We start from the raw sequence: 22,442 nt of genomic DNA, 5'->3' as shown, positions 1-22,442 counted from the left end.
CCCCCCCCCCCCCCCCCGCTTGGGACCTTTCCCTTCTTATATCCCACACCAGCGCACACCTCTCACATTCCCTCATTTTCTGAAAAATAACTTTCCTCAAAACTTCAGTTTCACTCAAAATACTCTTGTGATTTTTTCTCCCTACCGGGCCAGAGAATGAGCTGGTTACTGGAACAAGGGTAACCAAAGCAAGCTCGGGAATACAGACTTAGAGCCAAGTCGTCAAACAACTGCAACGGTATTAAATGATTCCCAGTGACATCAGCCCATGAAGGATGTTGATAAGTTGCAAACTGAAGCACCTCATGAGATACTCTCCCAAATCTTTAACTTCCTGTCTTATTACATAGTATGGGGGTGGGGGTGGGGGCTAAGAAAATTTCCATTTAAAAAAGAACACAGAAACTATTAGAAAAGAGATTAGCTAATTTCTAAAGGAATCCATTACTATTGAGTTCATTTATGGATTTGAATAGCAGTTTCCTCCAAGGTCACTAGAGACTATTGGAGATATCAGAGCCTTCCTTTTCTTTTTTTTTTTTAATCCCCAAATAAATCTATTGGCATGAGCAAGCATGCAGAACATGCGTTTGCCTTATTAATATCACGTAGCTGGGGACAGCATAGGATGTTTTAAGTTCTTTGAAAGGCAGAGACTTAGAGGTCTTCATATATGAATGAATGGGTATTGTTAGTTTTCATCTGGTATTTTTGAGATCTAGACAATAACCATTCCAAATTCCCACAGTTTGGATCATCTCTGTGCACTCAGTTATCTGATTCTATTATCTCTGCAAATCTTTTGTCTTCACAAACAAGTTACAACAGAGAAACACAGCCCTCGGGGCATGAAATTAGAGTCCTATCACTTGTAAGTTATTACAGAGCGACACACACGCAAGCTTCTTCTCTGGAAAGTCAATGATTCCTAACTCTAATATATTAGCATTACTAACATGTACAACAGCAGTGTGCATGATAGGCTGAATGGCCAACAGCTCACGAAAGGCACAGAAGGGGTCAACTCAGGCCCATGGCTTGGCTGTTGGTATTTCAAGTTGTACAGAGCCTCCTCGGTGGCTCACAGGAAGGTCCGAGGCACGGGCACAGTATGGATACAGAGAGAGACTTTTTAAACTGAAGATGCTATGCCTTGACCTTACTAAAATCTGTGTGAAAATGTGGCATGTCCTCACAAGTGTTTCCAGTGCCACTCTACTCAAATTGACCATAACTGTTTTTTTTTTTTTTTTTTTTTTTTTTTTTTTTTTTTTTGGTCATAATTTAAAAGGAGAACAGGCTTGGTTTCAGTTCGTTTCTGATGGCTAATCTAAATTCTGTAACTGTCTTTTATTTTTGTAGCAGGGCTGTGTGTTGTTCCAATTGATAGGACATATTTATTGATCCACGGCAAGCATGTGTATGAGTAGGCACAGGTGAAAGTTTTATTAAACAGCACGAGGAACAGACCTTAGATTCAGCTGGGGGTTGCTAAAAAAAGAAACCTAGATCGATATATTGGCTCATTCTCCCTTGAAAAGCTTCTGCAACCTCTCAGAAGGCTGTGTAACTCTGGAAACCTACTCATGGGGATTTACCTTCAATGGCCAATGAAGGTACTGATAAAGATTTATGCTCCAAGATGTTCATTACAGTATTGTCTATAAGAGCGACAAACTGGAACCAACTTACAAGATAATGCCTCATCTAGATAGTGGGGCATTCTAGAGACATTCGTGTCTTCAAATAGTAACTAATGACATCACAATATGCTTACAGTAGGAAATAAAATTACCTTACAGAGCTGTAATATGTTAATGTACACACCTATATACACATTAATATACATAGTATACTTAACTAGGGCTGAAACACAAACAGAAAATGACTAGAAACTGAGTTAGAAAGTAATTATTCTAAAGAGTGAGGTGATGGATACTTTTAAAATACCATCTAGGAACTTTTTTCTTTTTCTTTTCCTTTAGACAGGATCTTATTCTCCAGCCCAGGATGGCCTGTAACTTGTAATGGACTAGCCTCAGGGTCCCAAGTCTGGGACTACTGTCATTTCCCATTATACCGGGATACTTCCATTAATTTTTAAACTTAAGTAAAGTGATTGCAAGTGAAACTTGAAAATCATAATTAACACTTTTTTTTTTTTAAGGGGAAGGAGATAGAGAAAAGAAAGGTAAGAGCCAGAAAATCTTGGTAGAATCCATTTGATTTTTGATTGTTTTTGAGACAGAGTCTCCATGTGGAGCACAGGCTGGCTTCAAACTAAGAATTCTGCTTCAGCCTATTGAGTACTGCCATGCTCAGCTTGCCCTTTCTGGTGTCTTACAGAAATATGATATTTGTAGCCAGTTAATCTCTCCAAATATCTGTATGTAAAGAGGCTAGGACATTATATGTCCTTTACCCTAATCTACTTTTAACTGGGGCTCTGCCCCTTTGTGACTGTCTAACAGGCTGCCCTTCTGACAGGCCAGTCCAGAGTCATGTGTGGAAGATTTTCAGAAAGACAGGAAATCTGGATTCCTTTGTGCTTTGGGAGCAAACATTGGAAGAAATAAAATGTGCTATCTTTTACCTTGGGTTCCCTGATTCTCAAATTTAAGGGAGAAGGGATTTAATATACTCACAATGTTTGTTTCTCAACAATCAAAACCGTACTTTAACTACTTAAGAGGCAGTGTTATAATGAGACATCACAATCTGCAAGGATAAAAGTGACTTAAATCTTGCAAACATTTAGCAATGTGTTGCAAGAGGAATGTTCCTACTGCTTGCTTACTAATCCCACTTTCAGATGGGCAGTCCATAGAGAGGATTAGCCCTGAGGACCAAAATGTGGGTCCAGGCATATGCTGGGTCCTGTTCCATAAGGATGCTTAAAAAGATGGGAGGGACGTGGATACAGACTGCACTTAAAACTGCATTTCTTAACTTCCATATAAAGAAGGCATAATGTTCTAGTTGAGGAAGTAGTCTCTATGATTAGATACTATATTCAGTATGATCAAAACCATGACATATTACATATCTGTCTACACATGAAATGCAGGCATTAATATATACTCCAGAAGGATGTGAGGAAAAGCAAGGTGCTGATGGTAGCTCATTATGGAGGACATAATTTTCTTTTTATGCTTTTGAAGTTTCCTGCAATGCCATATATTATCTTTAATAAGAAATTCTTAAAACTCACATGTCAATTCAAAAAGTAAAAAGAAAAAGAACAAAACGCTATGGGACATACATACTTGAAGTGGTTACGGTTATTCACATGGATTGAGCCTTACATTCCATTCTCCCTTTCAGACTGTCCTCTCCTCTTAGTTGACCACAGAGTCTTGTATGCATCAGGCAAGGACTGCTACAGAGAAGCCCATCCCTGTAATTCCCATCTTAGTGTCTTTTCCTCAGCTCTGGGTCCTGGGTTTTTCATCTAATTCAGTGCTATAACTCTTGAAATAATAAAAACATGCTTTTATGGGGTGTTTTAGAATGTTCAAAGGAAAATCACAGTATCACACCTGTCAACATATTATATGTTCTGGCAGAGTAGAAAGCACTGGACTTTGGAGCTCAAGAGACTTGAGTTTGAATGTTAGCTCGATTTCATTTTCTTTAGAAGAGGGCTCACAATTCCACCTTAAAGTTATACTAACTGCACCTAATGCATTTGGGAAATAACTACCCTGTGCCTGGACTTTAAGAACATTATTTTTTCTTTTCCTTTGCAATTGACATTTTTTTTTAAAAAAAATTACATTTCTTTAGTGTGTGTGTGTGTGTGTGTGTGTGACTGTGTGTGTGTATGTGTGTGTGTGTATGTGTGTATGTGACTGTGTGTGTGCGTGCACAAGCATGCTTGCATGCTTCAGTACACGTGTAGAATTCAGAGAACAAGTTATGGAAGCTGTTCTCTTACTGTCACGTGGGTACCCGGGATTAAACTTAGGTTGTCAGACTTTCGGGCAAGTCTCTACCTACTGAGTGAACTTTCCGATTGCTTTTTTTTGCAAAGGTAAACATTAAAAAGTAGACTGTATACAACACAAAGTGCTGTGAAAAAAGGATGATGAATCACTATCGAGGATAATATGTATCCATTTGTATGCTGGGGGTCCCTAAACAATACCTGCTATGAATGAAATGCAGACCTTATATGGATGTCTCTCAGGAGGGGAAATATTATTCTTTATCAAAGATAACACATTTTGCTGTTATGTTTGGCCTTCAAAGGACTTGGTGAGCAAGACTGCTAGAAGATCATTAGGCAAGTGCTTTTAAACATAAAGAAATGATTACATTATAAAAGAGCAGATCAGAATTTAGTATCATTTGTTTCTATCAGAGGAGGCACTCCTAACAGCCCTATCCCCTTTCTCCAGTCGACTCAGTTCCTGGGTCCTATCCATCCCCTCTGCAGCATGCAGTGCAGGCCACACCCCTCTGGGCCCTCCTAACAGCGTAAGTGGTTCTCAAATGCTATCCTGTAAGTCTAAATAAGCTTGTCTATATATGAAGAGTCCCTGTGCCGAGCAGTTACACTGGTAGATATTTGTGTTACCAGCCTCCTATTATAACTGATGCTTCAATGAATACTTTAGACACAGTTTGGTGCATATGTCCAAATATACAGGTGTGGCTTACATTTAAGACATATGCATATGATTTTATACAGAAATGTTTAATACTTATAGCATAAATCCTGTACGTAACTGTATTTATTTATATTTATTTATTTATTTATTTATTTAGGCTTTTCGAGACAGGGTTTCTCTGTATAGCCCTGGCTATCCTGGAACTCACTCTGTAGACTAGGCTGGCCTCGAACTCAGAAATCTGCCTGCCTCTGCTTCCCAAGTGCTGGGATTAAAGGTGTGTGCCACTACCACCTGGCCCTGTATGTAACTTTATATATACAGTGTTGTTCTGTGAAAAGGCTAAACCATTTATAGTCTTCCAATGCCCTGGGAGGGGCCTGTTTTCCATATGAATATGCTTGTCAACATCATGATAAGATACTTTTTGATCTTTGCTAATCTGGTAGGTAAAAATCTTTAGAGTCTTCATTTACATCACATGAGTTAGAAGTCTTTCCAATGTCTTCTTTTTCTTTCTTTCTGTCCCTTGTAGTTATTTGATTATTGGTCTTTCTGTTCCTGACTTTAAAGAGGTTATATTAAGTACTTTGGCCCCCTTTTCACAAATGCTACAAATATTTTATGTACATTAAATTTTTCTTTGCTCCTGGTATTTTTTCCCTTTTGTATAACTTTTTGGTATTTTTAGGTCAGAATGTGTCATGTTTTTCTTCGATGGATGCTAGGAGAATTATATATATATATACATATATATATATACATATATATATGTGTGTGTGTATATATATTATATATATATAAATATTTTTTTCAGAGAGGCCTTCCTCTCTCAAATATTATAAACAAAACTGTACTGTGGTTTTAAAATATGTACAGGTCAACCCTTTTAACTTTTTTGTTTGCTTGTTTTGGTCCCAGATGAAATTTATTTTTGTGGAAGAAATATTTTTCCAGATGGCTACTTGGTTGTCCCAGTATACTCTACTGGATGCTGGACTTTTCTCTTTGGATACACTCTATTCGTAGACTAAACACTATATGTATTTGGGCCTTGTGTTGGCTTAAATAAGAATGGTTTGTATATTTGAAAGCTTGGTCCACAGTTGGCAGAACTGTTTGGGAAGGATCAGGAGTGTGTCTCTTGGGGTGGGTCTTGAGGTTTCAAAAGCCCATACTATTCCTAGTTAATTGGAGAATTCTCTGTCTCTATTTCTCTCTCTGTCTCTGTGTCTCTGTTTCTGTCTGTCTCTCTCTCCTATACACATGTTGATAACAGCTGCCTAGTAAAGCAATTAAAATTAATCTGGAATAGGGACAAAATAAATTTTGCTCTACATCAGACCCTGACTTAAGAGGAAGCAAGAACGGCAAGGGAGTTCTATGGAGCTGTTCTGTCTCTTGATTATGGTGACAGTTTCAAGAATCTGTGGTATTATGAAAGTTCATAGGCCTCTCTGCCAAAGAGAATTTTATTAAGTAAATATTTTGAAATTTAGACATCAGTTGATACCATCTAGACATGAGCCGTGAAAAAAGTGCCTTGTGACAACCAAGCCTCTAACTCGCCTTTCAATTTCCAATACCTACCATTTCTCTGAAAGACGGAGCACAATTACCATGCCTTCCTCTAAACCTTCACTTTCTCTTCTCTGTTAATAAGACATAGTCACACTTAAGTACTAACAACTACTAATATCTTTTATATTTTCCTACAGAGTCTTTACTGTCTTAACAAAGGAAGTTTTGGGCTCTTGCACAGTTTCATGCCCTAGAAAAACACATGAACTCCAGGTTCAAGGTGGCTGGGGGTGAGTCATATCTTATATCACTTATAAGGCTGAGTGGCCTTCAGAAAGTGGCCTTCTCTGTCTCACTCACTTAAACAGGAGGCTTTTCTTCATAGAGTTAATGTGAGGCTAAAATGAAGTACTACACATGGATTCTTAAAGCACTCTGGTAAAGCACTCAGCTCCTCTGTGCTGTTTTTTTCAAGCACCCCTTCCTAAACTGTAGCCAGATTGGCTTGTGACTGAGTCTATGGGGGCATTTTTTTGATTAATTATCGATAGAGGAGGACTCATCCCATTGTGGGTGGTACCACTTTTGGGTAGATGGTCCAGCACTGCATAAGAAAGTAGGCTGAGCAAGACACTAGGAGCAAGCCAGTAAGCAGCATTCTTCCATGGTCCCTGCTTCAGTTCTTACCTCTAAGGACTGAAGATCCTTCCTGTCTTAAGATCCTGCCCTGACTTCCTTCTATGACGGACTGTGATGTGGAACTGAAATAAGCCCCATACTCCTCAAGTTGCTTTGTTCATGGTGCTCTGTCATAGCAACAGAGACCCTAACTGAGACAGCTACCCAGTTATCGTCTCGGGTAGCAGGAAGAGCATGGAGGTCCCACCACACCAGCATTGGAGCTTCAACTTTCTCATCTCAGTTGCCCTGTCTATAAAATGCTGATCTCAAAGGAGTGGAAGGAATGCACCAAGGTATGGAGCATTGCTCATCACAAGGCTTTGGACATATGCTAATTGTTAGACTTAAACACTTTTGTTCTGGTGGTAGATCATTGTTATGTTCTTGGTTATAGGTACATATTCATTTACAGAATGAAATGGATACAAGATTCATTTGAGACATAAAAATAAACAATAAGTGTAACTTGCCATTACATGGCTCTATTTTAATAGAATTTTAGTTTAAAGAAATCAAGAGTTCATAACTAAGAAGGAATGGAAGAGAAAAATGTTTATGAGTTTTTTATGCACCTTAAATTGATTTTTAATTAATTAACAAAGGAAAATATGCATATTTTATCTCCTACCATAATTCAAAAGTGTTTTCTCTTTTGCATTATAATTCCATGTTATGATGCTGATCTTCACTTCAGAAAAAAAATATGGGCAATTCCATTTTTTTGTGGTATGAGCTATTCCCAACCCATGACATGAGCTGTAGTCCTGAGGACCCAGGAAAATCTCTCCTTTTAAGGGCTATGTGTGGAATCTCACTATGTAGTTCTGGGTGCCTAGAACTCACTATGTAGATCAGGCTGACCTTGAACTCAGAAGATCCAGCAGCCTCTGCCACTCAAGTGCTGAGATTTGTCATGCATCACCACATGAAACCTTAAAAAAACCTCCTATGCTATACCATATGTCTTAAAAGGAGTCTTTTATTAAGAAGATGCACCCTGAAAAGCTCTGTGATCTGCCACTGGCAGTAAGTTTTGCTTAGCCTGAGCACTGGGAGGTCTAGTGGACTCAACCTTCCAGTGCTCACCCCTTACCCAGAGTGGCCCCTCCTAGAGCCTTCTTATCGTCCTCCCTTCAAGAGCTCAGGGTTTAAAAACCCTACGGGTCATTACTGACGTCTCCTTTTTCTCTACCAGATCAGATGCACCTGCAAATCTTATTAACTCTATCTTTAGAATATTCTTGGAATTGAGAGCTTCATACAGCCTCTAGCGAGCCTGGCCCCAGGTCAATGCACAGACAACTCATCTGGGTGATTGCCGTGCCCCCCCACCCCCCGCCCAATTCTGCTTTCTTTCTTTCTTTCTTTCTTTTTTTTTGGTTTTTCGAGACAGGGTTTCTCTGTATAGCTATGGCTATCCTGGAGTTCACTCTGTAGACCAGGCTGGCCTCAAACTCAGAAATCCGCCTGCCTCTGCCTCCTAAGCACTGGGATTAAAGGCGTGCGCCACCACTGCCCGGCCAGCTTCCTGACTCACTGTGTTTGGTTGTCTTAGATTCCCTGCCCCACCAGGATGGTAGTTCCTATCTTTTGCATTTGCCTTGGTACTTCTGTGTTTCTAACGGGGGCTGACGTGTACAGGATACCAATTGCATTCATCATGTTCTGCTTCTTTGTCCCCCATCCGCCATCCCCAGAACCTATTTCAGCAAAGCCTTCCACGAGTTTCTACTAATATCCAGACTTCAGGAGCATTCTTTTGCTCAGAGTTTCACTTGTAGGAAATATCCTGACACAGGCCTACAAGCTTCATACTCCCTTGGGTATGGAAACTCCATCCTCATTACCTGATCCTTCTGCCTACCAGTCATCCAGTCCCACCCATCAGGGCCTTTGCCTAACGTCAAAGGGCTGGTGGGTCTTGCTCCACGCTTGCATGCTATCCTACGCTTACTGTTCCGTGTATTCACACACACAGGGATCCCTGTCTTACGTTGCCCGCCTCTCACAACTTATTGTGTTGTTTGTTCTCCCTTTTCCTCTTTGGAATAAAGACATAAGAACATGATTTCTAAATCATGTTTATTCCCTCTTCTAGGTGCTGAGAAGTGGTTTTTGGCACATAGCTGATGCTCAAGAACATGAATGGAAACGAGGTTTCCTTTAGTGGGGATAGAAATCCACAGCAGCAGCTCATCAGTGAGAGTGAGCCACACCATGTGAACTGCTCTTCCGGGACAAGCATCCTATCTACCGCATTCTAACAGTCCTGCACGGTATAGCCAAGGGTCATGTGCACATACCAAAATATAAACGTTCTCTTTAGGGAAGAACACAACTTTTCCCCATTCCTACTTTTCCGATTTATAAGCGAAGGGGAACAGATTTTTCCTATTAAGATACATTTATTTTATAGGTAATTTTTTCCAGATCTGCCTTGCCTATGTTTTTTTTTTTCCATGCCAAAAAGTTTAGTATTAGTGCCAGAGGCAACACATATTCTGCTCTAGGCTGGCATCTATTTGTAGTTCATTATCAGAAGATGTTAACAATGATGGATTGGCCTTTTGTCTGCAGCATAGCCTGCATATTAGCCTACTCTCTCCTGATCACCTGCTGTGAGAGGGGACAGAGGAGCTAATGCTATTCCTATTCAGAGGGAGCTGAGGCCTTGCAAAAGTTGGTAATAGAGGAGCTGAGGAGCCCTTTGGCTTGATTTTCTGTTTCATTTTTATTTTTTTAAACCAACAAAAAATTCTTATTTTATTGCAAGCAATCCCAAACCCCTAGACAGAAAAGTGTGTACCACTGTTCTTTGAAACAAGTTTCAGTTTTGGACACACTGTTAGAGTGCTGTACACCTATCTGTATCTAACCCCCTGCTTCCTGCTGCAGTTGAGATCTTATAAACTGCTAAGGATAAACAGATCAAACCATCCTGCAATTCTAGATTCTAAGAAAGCACATGATTTAAAAATAATTATGATTTTGCCTTAACTTTTTACCCAGTACTAACACTAGTTTTCAAGCCCTTTCCAAGTGTGCTTCTAAGAAGCGCTGACAGCTTGGTTAGGCACCTTCTTTCCAGGCCAATGGACACTGATTTTCTCCTTGGCTGCTAAGTTTCAGACTGAACCATCTCTTACCAAGTAGGTCTGTCTCCCCAAATTGCCTCTGGATTCTAGTCTTTTTGCTGTAGAATTTATATACAATATCATCCACTTATCGAAGGACATAGGCACTAGATGATGCAAAGTTCACTCTCTGATCTATGTCCAAGAGGGATGCAAGTCACTTTAGATTCTGTGTCCTCAGAACCAATTTCACTGACTGTGATCTAAGCAGAGGACTGTGGTTCCTCTTTGGCCCTTTCTCTCCTGTATCCAATATCATTAATTACAATGTTGAATATAAGAAAGCTAAATGCCTCTTATTTAAATGCTTGTTTATATTTACAAAATACTTCTCCCCTGTTCCATTCAGCTGCTGTTAATGTTCTTCAAGTTCATGACCTAAATGTTTCTTTTCCACACTGTTCTTCCATCTTTTCACACTCCTACTTCCTTTAGGGGACTTCCCTGTCCCTGCTATCCCCAGGCTCTTCCTAGGAGCACTGCCACTGCTCCCATATCTACACTTTCACCCTGTGTAAAACACTGGGGAAAGGGCCCATCACCCCATCTCTCAAGGCTAGGCTATCAGGTCACCTGGAAACTCCAGTCACCACTTTCTGCCATTATTGCAGGCATGAATAGAGGCCATAGCTATGTGCTCACACCATTTCCAGTCCTGCTATCTCCAAAGTACAAAGAAATATTTGGGGAATTGCTCACTGTTGAATCATTCCCAGTCATAGAGACTTCAGGATCCCCTATTTTCTGATCAAGTATTCTCAGACTGCTGAGAGAAGAGCCAAAAGGTCCTTCTCCATTCAGTCCTCTTCTCTATTCCCTTCCCTTCCTAAGCCTTCTCCCCATGCCCTCTAGCTCTGACCTGTTATGGGGCCTTTGAGGGGTCACTTTGATCTACATACTCTTTCTATCTTATGTAAAAGGCATATACTTTTTTCCTTTCATCAAGTTTCTAGGGAAAATGAAACCTTTTGCTATTAAGGATAGCTATAAGCAGATGCTCTTAGAATAATCATGGGAATAGCATTCTATGCAAACCACTCCAGCAAAATCTAGTAGCCCAGCCCTCAACATGTTGTTACACCATCTTAATCTACCATCTACACCCAATCATTTCCATATCTGGTGTAGTTTGACCATGCATAGGAGTGGCTTGGATATAGGCTCTTGGACATGCACTCCAGCTTATGTTATAGATATAACAGGGTAGTAGGGATGGGAGTGAGGATCTGGGCCTATTGCTGGAGCCTGCACAGCCAGGTATAAGGCTTAGGTGTGACCTCAAGTGCACGGAGCATGGGAAGTAACCGGCGCCTAATCTCAGCCATACTCACTCGGTGAGGTGGGGGAGGCTGCACCTCCTTCTGTTGATGTGGTTGGAGGCTTGGTGTCTGGCATGGGCAGAGGCACAGGCCTGGCCATCGGTGGTGGCGGTGGCGGCGGCAACATTGGGGTGGGGAGGAATGGGTTGTGCACCTTGCCTTGACTGCTTCCATTGGGCTGCAAGAGTTCAGAGAAAACACATACAAGAAAAAGGATAAACAGATGTCAGCCATCAGCTGTTTCCAAAAGGGAGAGGTTCATTAGGTACCTGTCATGCAGATCACTAATATTCAGGTCACTGGAAACACATCAGTTGTTAGTTCCCAGGGTGCCATGTCCAGAGCACTCTGGTCTTATGTCTACCTGAGTAACCACCTCTTGCTCAGTGCTGTATCAGCTGCTGCCACCACCACCATTCTCATGACTCCTAAAGGCTTATTTAGTATCTCCATGCTTATCGACTGAGGTATTATTTCACCATGTTTGTTTATATAGGTAAAATGATGATCCCTGCATATGTATTTAAAATATATAAAAGATACTTTTTCATTTTCTAAAGTTGATTTTATTATACAGTTAATAAATGTATTCAATGAACACAGACAATTTCTTGCACATATCATATAGCATTAGGCACAGAAACTTTAATATTTAGCTATCAGATCTTTGTTTTTATTCTTGCTATATGTTTTTGCTATATATTGCACTTCTGATCTGACTTATACTAGCAGATGCCATGAGACTTATACTTCTCTGATGTTAGAATGGCCAAATAACAGCTTTCTAACAAAAGCATGTTTCCCTCAGAAGAGAACCTTTATACCACCTTTATTTTCAAGATCTCCAAAATAGATTTATGAAGAAACTTGTCTAAAAAAACTGTAAAATTTTGATCAAAATGTAAAACGGAGTATTTGACAGTTATATGAGACGATGTCATGACTAGAGAAAAAACATGCTGGATATTCAGAAGTCAAACTTGGTGCTTGTGATCGGCTCAGGTTTTTGAGGTTTCCCAAGTGGCTTTCCATACTGGGTTACAGCTAGTAACAGCCTGTATGTAGACTGCAGCCCCAATCCAAAATTCAGTCAATGGAGATCCCATTGTCCTGGGCTTTTAAGTATAAACTTAAATCTGCAGAGGCAGGTCCACCCCTCCATTAGCATTTGTGGTATTTTTAGTATCTTTCCTCAGATGCAGTCTGGTGATCAGAAGGCTACAGAATCTCACAGAATCTTTGCCTGTTTCTGAGTGGACTGAGAGTCCATAAGTGAATATTTTAGAATAAGCCAAGCAAATGAATATACAAGCAAAATGGAAGAAAGGCACCATATTGATTTGTTGTCTAGACAGAAGTATATCTGTGAACATAACAGCAGACATTAGTCAAAGCTGCCCATTCTGGCTCAGATCTGCAGAATCAGGTCTTTCTGCAGGGGACCAAAACCAGTGACAGAGGAAAGTGACATAACCTCTGAAACCAGGCAATAATAATTATGGCTAATCTGTGGTTTCATGCATAGATATTATGAGAAAAGGAAATCAAATATGGCTTTCTGCTGGTCTTAATTTATTATTATTGTTGCCATTGGCCTTGGGATACAGTCGTTTATTGTAAACTATAGCTTTTATATTTGTAATAAAATTTGCGATTTTATAAAATAACTTTTACTATTGGAATGCTATTTCAAATTGTGACTATTTGGTTTATTTGAGAAAAATGAAAACATTCATTTATAGTTATTGAACATGGCTTAGTTTTATGTGTAGATAAGTGGAAAAGATAACTACTTGCAGAAATAACAAACTATAGTAAACTTTGCTTCTAGCATCCTGAGTTCAAGTACTGGTCAACTTGATCTAAAGTGTTAGGAGACTCTACTTATTTTTTAAAACATCAACTTGGTTGATCTGAAACATCTGTCTCCCTCTGCTCTCTACCTCTCTCAACTACCCTGAACCATTATTTAAAATTATTTGGTCTTTCTATTTTGTTAACTGTATGATCCTGGGGTTAGAATGCAGGAGGTGGAACTGGGAAGGTTACATGGTTCACACTCCAGCCAATTTATATCCATAAGCTTGACAGTTGCAAACTTAACACAAACACTGTTTTTAATTCTCGGCCAATCCTTCTTACAACAAGTTCACTTTTCCATAATCTAGAATAAACATGATGTTTGCCTGCAGTCCGTCAGCATGGACATTACAACACAGAGTCCCATGGTCATAAAGGATCTTCTTGTTATTTTCACACTTGCTTAGCATTTCTTAAGAAAGGGGAAGAAAAAAATGGTTTCCTTACATTGAGGAACCCCACCTGTCCAGCTTGCTGACCAGCATCAGGGCAGACAAGTTGGACAAACTCTTTCAGCGTCTCCTGAGGGTGGTAACGGATGGCTGGGTGTGAGAAGTAAGGCCCAGGCTGCTGGATGATGGGTGACGTTGGAAAGTGGAGAGTCGATGGTGTCGCATGTGGACTTGCTGCAGGAAACAAAAGCAAACAGCAACCATCAGGGTTTTGGAGGAAAAGCCCTGCTTTACCACAGCTGAGCCCCTCGGCCTCCTCTGTTCACTTCTTCTCCTGGCCTGGTTCACGGTGCTGCTCATGTGACAGGATGTAGCACACTGGGCAGTTCTGATGGATTTTCTCCTTTAAGGCTCTAAGACAAACATGGAGGTTAGAGGAGGATAGAATTTCAAGTTGCCTCTCCATGTTCAGTGGACGTGAGTTATAAAGGCATTAATAATCCTTGTTGAAGATGAAGATTATTCATTACCTTAAGAGCCTTTTTAATGAAGCAAGCAATAAAAAATGTATTTGGTAGATTAGACCTGATTTAACCGACATTACATTTGACAAATTCTACTTTGCACATATGGATCCCCTTTCATGCTGAGCTCTCCATAGATAATAATTCATTGTTAAAGCTCTTATACTCCTTTCAAGGAAATTTCTAGGGACTAATTCAGGACTAGAGCTTTTTTTTTTTTTTTCTGAAGTCTGTAGTAAATGATCACTTAATGAACCCACGCAATTTGGATGCCGTACTTTACAGTGGAAGGTTCAGGTTCCATCTTTCTCTGTTGCCCTTTCAAAGCCAAGGCAGCCACAGGCTGAGTAGGCAGGAACTCCGTGAAAGGCTGCTTCTCTCCCATAAATCTGATAACAGAGTCAGATGACGACTCCTTTATATTTGAACCCTGATAATTATCATTTGTACAAGATTACATTAGATTAAAAAAAAAAAGGCTTCTGTGAGATGCTTAATAATTTTTTCCAGGAATGCTTTTGTTCTTGAATTGGAAGGACGACAGCCAAGACCTGCCAGAGGCTAAAGGCTGCGCATGAAGGACTGACAACACTCATCCCAAGTCAGGTCAGACCAGAAAAGACTCCAGACAGGGATCCATATGGTTTTCCCTTCCCTCCCTTTGTAATTTAAATCTTTAAACTGCAGGCTCTCCTACATACAGAAACATAGCAGTGCCCACAGTTTTAGGGAATATATCTTTCTGAATACCAAGAGTGATGCATAACATGGAAGAGAATCCAAAGTTCAGTATGCTCTGCCCTTCTCTCATCATCCCATTGGAATGATTGAGATGCCTACTGACACTGGGGCCTCCTTAGGATTAGTGTATTTTTTAACCAATAACATAAGGGACTATGGTTTTGCGGGTCAGAGCAATCCCCATAGATCCTAGAGTAAAACTGCAAACTGGAGCAGAAGCAGGACTCCAACCCAGGCCCTGCAGATAATTAGGCAGAATCATTGCTTTCAGGCCACTTGAATTTATTTAACAAAAATTCACAAGCTCCCACTGTGGGTTCAAGAGACAAAGTTGGGCTAACCTAGGTAAAGTTTTACCCTTAGTCATTCAACTGAGAACATCACAAACATAATGATTGAAGTCAGAATTTTCTAGACCCTTCATTTACTCTTCTACCTAATCCCGTCTTGGTAGACCAGTTTCCTATCCACTTAGTCACTCACTGCGATAGACTCAGAACTGAACCTGGCCCTTGAGATATATTTGGTGATTGCACAATAAATGGCTTAAAAATTAAGAAAAAACAAGCATAAAACTTGCCAAGGACAAAATATGTTTTTGCCCCCTGAGGAAGAGCTAGAGAACATGGAGAAAAAAAATGGTTCTAAGTTAAGACTGCATCCAATGAGATAATACGTTTTGGAATCCATTATGGTCTCTGAGTGAAAACTCAGAAGCTAAAGAGTTAAAAACTCCTGGTTTGCTCTTCCCCTGCAAATTGTGCTGCTGGATTTACAGAATGAATAGAATCTTTTTTTCCCCCTTTCTTCCTGCACAGATGTAGTTGTCTTCACTGGTAGCAAGAAACGCTGACCAGAGACCCGTTTCTGACAGAATCATTTCTAGTTAGCATTGTAGGTGTTATTTCTCAAACAAGAATAGGAATGTACTGAGCTGAACAAAGTTGTAGAGTCAACTGTTGCAGCACATCAAACACAAAGGTGGACACTCCACTGTCAAGAGCCCCGTGAGAGAGACTGACCTTGAGGACAAAGTGGCTTTGCCTCATGGTCTCCCAGAAAGTGATGAGTGACTTTTAGATAAGAAATGGTGGTAGCCACCAAAAGTATGCTGCCCAAGGAAAAACACAAGCTTGAGCAAAGATTAAGTAGATAAAAGTTAAAGAGACATGACAGAAGAAATAATTCCCAAGTACCATGCGCTCTCTCCATTAATTGTTAATAAACACCATTGAATTTATTTTATTAAAGATGTAAAAGAAAATGATTAGCGGTGTAAATTTAGACTTTCATTTCTTTATTACATTTTAGCAATAGCAATTTATTCATCTCTTCCTTATGGTGCAGAATTCAGTGCAGACCGAAGACTATATGGTACTTTATAGAATTAATCCTATAATGACTGATTGATTAGGATCAATTAACTCTTAGTTAATTCCAGGAAGTCATCTAGCCTGAGATTTTACATCAGACGTCTGCTGAGTCTGCACTGGCAGGGCTGTCTTCTCCAAGCCTCTTTTCTCTTGCTTGGGACAGAAAGTCACCAGTTCACTGTAGAGATGGAAGCAGATGATTCTAGATCATGACCTTTAATTTCCTCAGAGAGAACCCTGTTATAGACATCACAAAGATCTATTGGTTACCATTGCATCCCTGGTATTTCTCTGGATAAGCTTCCTCTTCTACTGGACACCGAGGACCATTAAAAATCCAGAGCTAAGATTGAATCAATGTCTTTTTCTTCTTTTCTCTCTACTTGTTTTTTCTTCCTCTTTCCTTTGAGTTTTGTGTTCTTAGTGTACCTAAGTTTTTATCTAAGTTGTCTCAAATCATTTTAGAAGGAGTCATTGGGGCAAAATCAACCAAACAATTAATTCATTAGATGTTCTTTGAGATGTCTGGGGCAAGCTGTGTTGAAGAGAAACTACCATTATGAAGCTGGCATGATGTTAATAGAATACATAGAGTGTTATGAGTCCAAATTTTTGATGAGGAGAAACATCTCTGATGGATGTGTACGTGTGAATAGTCGACACAATAAAAAATTATAGTACATTATGTAAATGCATATTTAGATCCTTTAAAATGTGAATTATTTACTTGAGAGTCAATATAGCCTTTTCTCCAGTGGTTATAGTTTATTGCAGAACATCCATCTGGATCCATGTTGATGTTAATACCATACTGTGAATTAAAAGACACAACCAAATTGGCTGCTTTTGAGGTCTAGTGCTCTCAGTACCCGAGGCAAGGAGCATCGCAGCCTCTGTTGGGAACACTCCAATCTGAATGGCACTCACTACTAGTTTAATTGTTAGCTAGCAGCCAACCTGGTTTACAACAACAACTTGGGCTTTTCATGGTAATACAAATAGAATGGAGAGGAAGGGAATGGACCTGTGATTGCCCAAACAAATCACCACAAACACATTTAGAGACAGGATTTCCTAAGGGTCCAGTAATCACTTATGGTCAGACAGATTGGTCTGGCCTCCCTCTTCCCTAGACTCCAGAAATTTCTAATGATATAAAATTATCTCTTTTAATTTGAAGGAGAAGGCTAAAAGTCCAATACAACTGAACATATGTTTAAGTAAAAAAAAAGGCTTCCTCCCTTTAAATCAGAGTTCACCAAGTCTAGGGAGGAGAAGGACAAGGTCATTGCTGCATAGAGGGACAAGTGATCTGATAGTGACCCTTGGTGTCACAGCCCAGTGTAAGGGCAGAGACCTCTTAGACACATACTTCAGTAGAGCGCATGTGACCATAAACTCCATAAACAGGATGGTACTGGGGGTGGGTGGCCAGATCTTGTATCTTTATGCTTTATTAAAATCTTAAAAAAGGAAGCCATTTCTTCTCACGATTTCCAAGATCAGCCTTCCAAGTTCCCAGAACCATGCAGTGAACCATGTTATTCTATGCAGCCCTGTCCTGACTTCCTTCTCATCTGCGAACCACTGTAGATCCTCACAGCTTACATAGAGACATTAGCTCTTTCCTTTTGGTACCAGCCATCAGATCCTTGTCTGTCCTAGGAGAGGATCCATTAAAAGAACTGTCCAGAGGTGACGTATCCATAAAATCGACTCCTCCAAGGCTTCACGGTAGAGGCCCCTTCCTTGGCAAGAATGGAGGGCATGCCCAAACCCAGAATCTGCCCAGCACCAGCTTCTTCCCATTAATCATTAGGGGCCCTAGGTGAGGTTCCAAGGAATTTCTTCTGCTGGGCTGTCAGGAGGAACGGCCACCCATCTGTCTGTAGGATCTAGATGAGCTCTTTGCAGAGAAAGAGTGGCTTTGAGAACTCGTGACTACTCTTGCTTAAAACATTTTTATTTTTCCTTTTTATTGGTACCAAAGCAGAGCTCCGAAAGAAGAAGAAATTATAAGAAAAAAAAATCGTACTTAAAACCAGAAAGCCCCCAACAAGGGCAAACGGAAGTTGTATTGTTTGGGTTGTCAACTACTGAGTTTCTTTAGAAATTCTAAACCAACCCTATACAACCCCGCTGCAGCCTACCTGAAGCTGAGAAATCTATCCTAATGGCCCACAGCTATAATTGATAAATCATGCATGAATCAGGCCTGCCATTTACGAAAGCTGAGAAGTTTAGAGCTGTGCGATTTATGTTAACAGACACGGGGAGGGAGGGATTGGAACTGCCGCTCAGCACTTAGGAGGCTGAGCCCTTCCCTTCTAAGTAACAAAGTATGTGACTCAAAGCAAGCTAGGGCTCTTCAGATTTTTCCAGGACTCTCAGTCCATACCTTGAATGTCACTGAGAGGCATGTGAAAGGCACAGGGGAAAGCCTCACGTTTCGTGATGTTCTGCGAAATGGCATCGTTTTTTGTATGACTGCTTCAGATGCGGTAACAGTGAGCTACTGTATTGTTCCAAGATGGAGATGTTGAATGAGTCTACTTGAATTTGAGCCGTCTTCCTGACTACAACACTTGAAGATCAGAGTGTATGTCTCTTGGAAAAACAGATCTCCTCTCCTCCAACAAAGACTGGCCAAAGTTGTTTTATATTCTTTATAATTTAACTACTTTTAACTGTTTCTCTTGACTCCACCAAGTTGACCTCTGACCTTTGCAGGCAAGCTGCAGCTCCTATGTGACCTCTCCCCCATATCACATACAAAACCAACCAACCAACCAACCAACCAACCAACCAACCAACCAACCAACCAAGCAGTACATCACAGCTACTGGAGAAAAATGCTCTGTGTTTTTCAAAAGTTTTGGGTTTTGGTCTACAGCATCATGGAGACTCCCTGTCTGGAGATCGGTGACTCTCAAGCTTCCTAATGCTTTGTCCCTTTTGTACAGTTCCTCAAATTGTGGTGAATCCCAACCACAAAGTTATTTTTGTTGTGACTTCATAACTGTAATTTTGTGACTGTTTATAAAATTATAATGTAAATATTTGTCATGTAGTATATTTGATATGTGACCCTTGAGAAAAGGTCCATCAATCCCCAAAGTAGTTGAGACTCACAGGTTGAGAAGTGCTGACAGAATGGATGTTTTGAAGGTCTGTGGCAATATTCTACTCTATGCTGCAGAAGTGGCTATAGACATGCCATTAGCAAAACAGTGAAACTATGTTCAATAAAATCTTATTTCAAAATATAGGCCAGGCCTGGGTTTGACTTCATATAGACTCAGTAGTTCTAGTCCTTCTCACACCCTCTCACTTCTGCAGGGAACCTGTCAGTCACTGTTCTCTTTGTCCCTTGTTTACAAGTCATTGTGAGGTCCCTGTCTTCTGATATTCTCAAGGCTTTCAGAATGGCTTCCATGCCTCCAAAAACCTCTTCACCTTCCATGCCTCTTCCTTACCATTATTTAGCATGCCTCGTCTTGAGCTAGCTACTCCCATCTATATTATCCCAAGCATATACGTCAGAATAGTAATGCAGCATAAGGTAAGGCCCAGGGATCTTAAAATAATAGACTTGACTGAGGCCCATGCAGCTTGCATCCCAGCACCCTGAGGAAGGGCAGTAAGAGAATGAAGACAGGACAGACACACAGATACATGTACAGGAAATCTGGGATCAGTTACGGCCACAACTCGGAGCTTCAGCCTGTTTATTAGGTACAGCACTTGGGGAGGGGTTAGCTAATCTCAGAAAGAGGTCTCTGTGTGCCAGCAGTCTCCAGCTGTAAACATCTGGGAGGAAGAAGCTGAGGTGGCTAGTCTTTGCACACACTGACCAGTCCTTCATAAACAGACTTCAGAGGGAAGCTTCCCCATTTCCCATGACGATTCACAAACAACATCTTCTAATTTTGCTACTCCTTTTTGCTACTGTTATATTGCATTACAGGAGAGGAGGCAGGCAGGCAAATAAGAAACTGGAATTTATTCCCGTGTCTTCAGATCAGTGCTGGCTGTACACAGACTGTATATACGGTGTTGGGGGTTGGGGCAGGGGGTGGAGTAAAAGCTGTCTTTCTCTGCCTGTCTCCACAGGAGTATGTGGATATTAAAAGAGCAGCTTCGGCATGGGTGTGATATAAGGGTTTCAGAACTAATTTTGCGAATAACCAAATACAAATACAATATTAGCAGTGGGGATGCCTTTGATCTCAGAGTCTAACTATATTCAGTTACCCGAAAAGTTTCTTTTCTGAACAAAAGCCTTTCTTACTTTTGCCTAAAACTTGGGCTGTGAGACAACCCAGATGTTTAGAACTGTGTGGCCATCTTGCTGTAGACACTTTTCTACTTAGAACTCAGAGCCTGGGTGTTAATTCTGACTTCACAACAGCCTCTTCTTTCTCCACGTAGACACATCTGTCACTCCCATTGCCTTCTGACCTATCCAGATTCTGGGCATTCCTCCTAACACGGGCACATGGAAACCATCACTCCCATGAGGGGCCCCGGGGTGTCGGCTAGATAGACAGTTAACACAGGCTTACTACAAAAGAAGGCTTTTCTATGACCAAGGCAATGTTTGGGAAAACTTCCTATTTACATACCTGGGTGTTAAGTTTCTGCTGCCATATGGCTTACAAGGATACACAAAGTCCCTCTCCCCTGGTTCTCTCATTTTGAAACAGAACTTGAACAAAATACTCACTGAGGCCCATCCGCTTTAAATTTGAGTGGGTATATGGAACTCAGTATCAATAATTATGTTTACAAATAATTTAGTACAACTGATTCATAGTAATAAAATTAAAATCTAGAAGACTGGAAAACAAAAGAGTACGAGCCATTTAAAAGAACACATTTTAAAACATAAGCTACAGGGAACATCTAGACTGTTGGCTAGCATATCCAGACTTTTATAGACATGGAGTATTCTGGGTTACGGTCTGACATAGAGCTCCAGCCTTTACCCTGACAGAGTTTCAGAATTGACCGTATTCCCACACTAATTGCATAAGCTACCATGGTGGCTGATGTGAAATGTGCTCAAACAGCACCCAACAGCTGTGGCTCTCGTAGATATGAAGAGTGATAATTTAATAGGCAAAGTTGACAGGAATCCAGCTCCATGAAGGAAGCTTAGACTTCTATGTAATATGCAAGTGAGACTATGAGACAAGAGATGAAGAATGACAAACACATCAAAACAATTTGAGGAAAAAAAAAACCATCCCTCCACAGAAGGGATGACTAAGTGGTTAACAGGAGCAGGTGGGAATCTTGTGAAGGGCTACAAGACCCCTGGGGTGGCAGACTGAGTGTTGCAAGAAAGCTTTAGCAACCGTATCTGTGCAGAAGCTACAGCTGCATGGATGACTGGTGCTAGGACTTGTGAGGTTCGCAAGTCTTTATCTCCATTAAATATGAAGCAGGAAAACCATGTCAATGAGAAGCAAGCCCAACCCTTGTGCTGGCTGGTGTTTTTGACAATTGGCCACAAGCTACAGCTGGGAAGAATGAACCTTAACTGAGATGTCTCCATTGTACTGGCCTGTAGGTGACACTGTGGGACATCTTCTTGATTAATGATGGATATGGGAGGGTCCAGCCCCCTGTGAGCAGTCCTGGGGTGTATAAGAATCCAGGCTGAGGCAGTCAAGGGAGCAAACCAGGAAACAGAACTCCTCCATTGGTCTCTGCTTCAGTTCCTGCCTTCAGGTTCCTATTCTGACTTCACACAGTGATGGGTTGTCAGCTCTAAAGTGAAATAAACGCTTTCCAAGTTGCTTTTGGTTAAGGTGTATTGTCACAGAGATATGAAGAAACTAAGGTAGCCCTGCAACTGCAAAGCCAAAGGATAATTTTTAGCATTTCTCTTCACCAACCATCAGGCTGACAACACTTTTAAGATTGTGCTGTTGAATATGATCGCTAAAGGTTACTTCCAAATGCCCTCGTGAGTTTGAAGTCTCTTTAGTCATCTTGCAGAATCAGAGTATTTCTTCCTGATATTAGTGAATTTTACTCAAGAGGAGGAGGTGTTAGCCCAGCATGTAAAGTCTGGTAGCATCTGGCTCTAGTCCCCACTGTGCTGGGCTAGCTTCTCCCGGCTCTTTTTTCCTTTGGTGGATAAGCTTGCTCTGTGTGGGCTATAGAAAGCAACAGCTATGGATTGAAACTGCACAGAGTTTTGGAGCATCTGCAAAAAGCTACTTAAACGTTTGAAACTGGCACACTTCTTTTTATACATGTGCAATAGCACTAAA

The 22,442-nt window shown here is 40.7% G+C and overlaps 1 protein-coding gene across 11 annotated transcripts in view; it reads right to left on the bottom strand.

Annotated features, from left to right (window-relative positions):
- The window catches only part of Nfia (nuclear factor I A), a 532,531-nt gene that overhangs the window by 36,994 nt on the left and 473,095 nt on the right, over positions 1-22,442 (bottom strand). For 8 of the 11 annotated variants that reach the window (XM_031377888.1, XM_031377890.1, XM_031377894.1 and 5 more), the window contains 2 exons: positions 13,576-13,754; positions 11,281-11,446 (listed from right to left, as the gene is read on the bottom strand). In XM_031377888.1, coding sequence (XP_031233748.1) covers positions 11,281-11,446; positions 13,576-13,754 — 345 coding nt within the window. The remainder of the gene's footprint in view (positions 1-11,280; positions 11,447-13,575; positions 13,755-22,442) is intronic. The other 3 variants (XM_031377889.1, XM_031377895.1, XM_031377897.1) reach the window with 1 other exon arrangement.

This window comes from Mastomys coucha, unplaced genomic scaffold (genome assembly GCF_008632895.1).
Source record: "Mastomys coucha isolate ucsf_1 unplaced genomic scaffold, UCSF_Mcou_1 pScaffold18, whole genome shotgun sequence".
In the NCBI taxonomy this organism is placed as follows: domain Eukaryota; kingdom Metazoa; phylum Chordata; class Mammalia; order Rodentia; family Muridae; genus Mastomys; species Mastomys coucha.
This window is presented reverse-complemented; position numbering and strand designations above follow the sequence as displayed.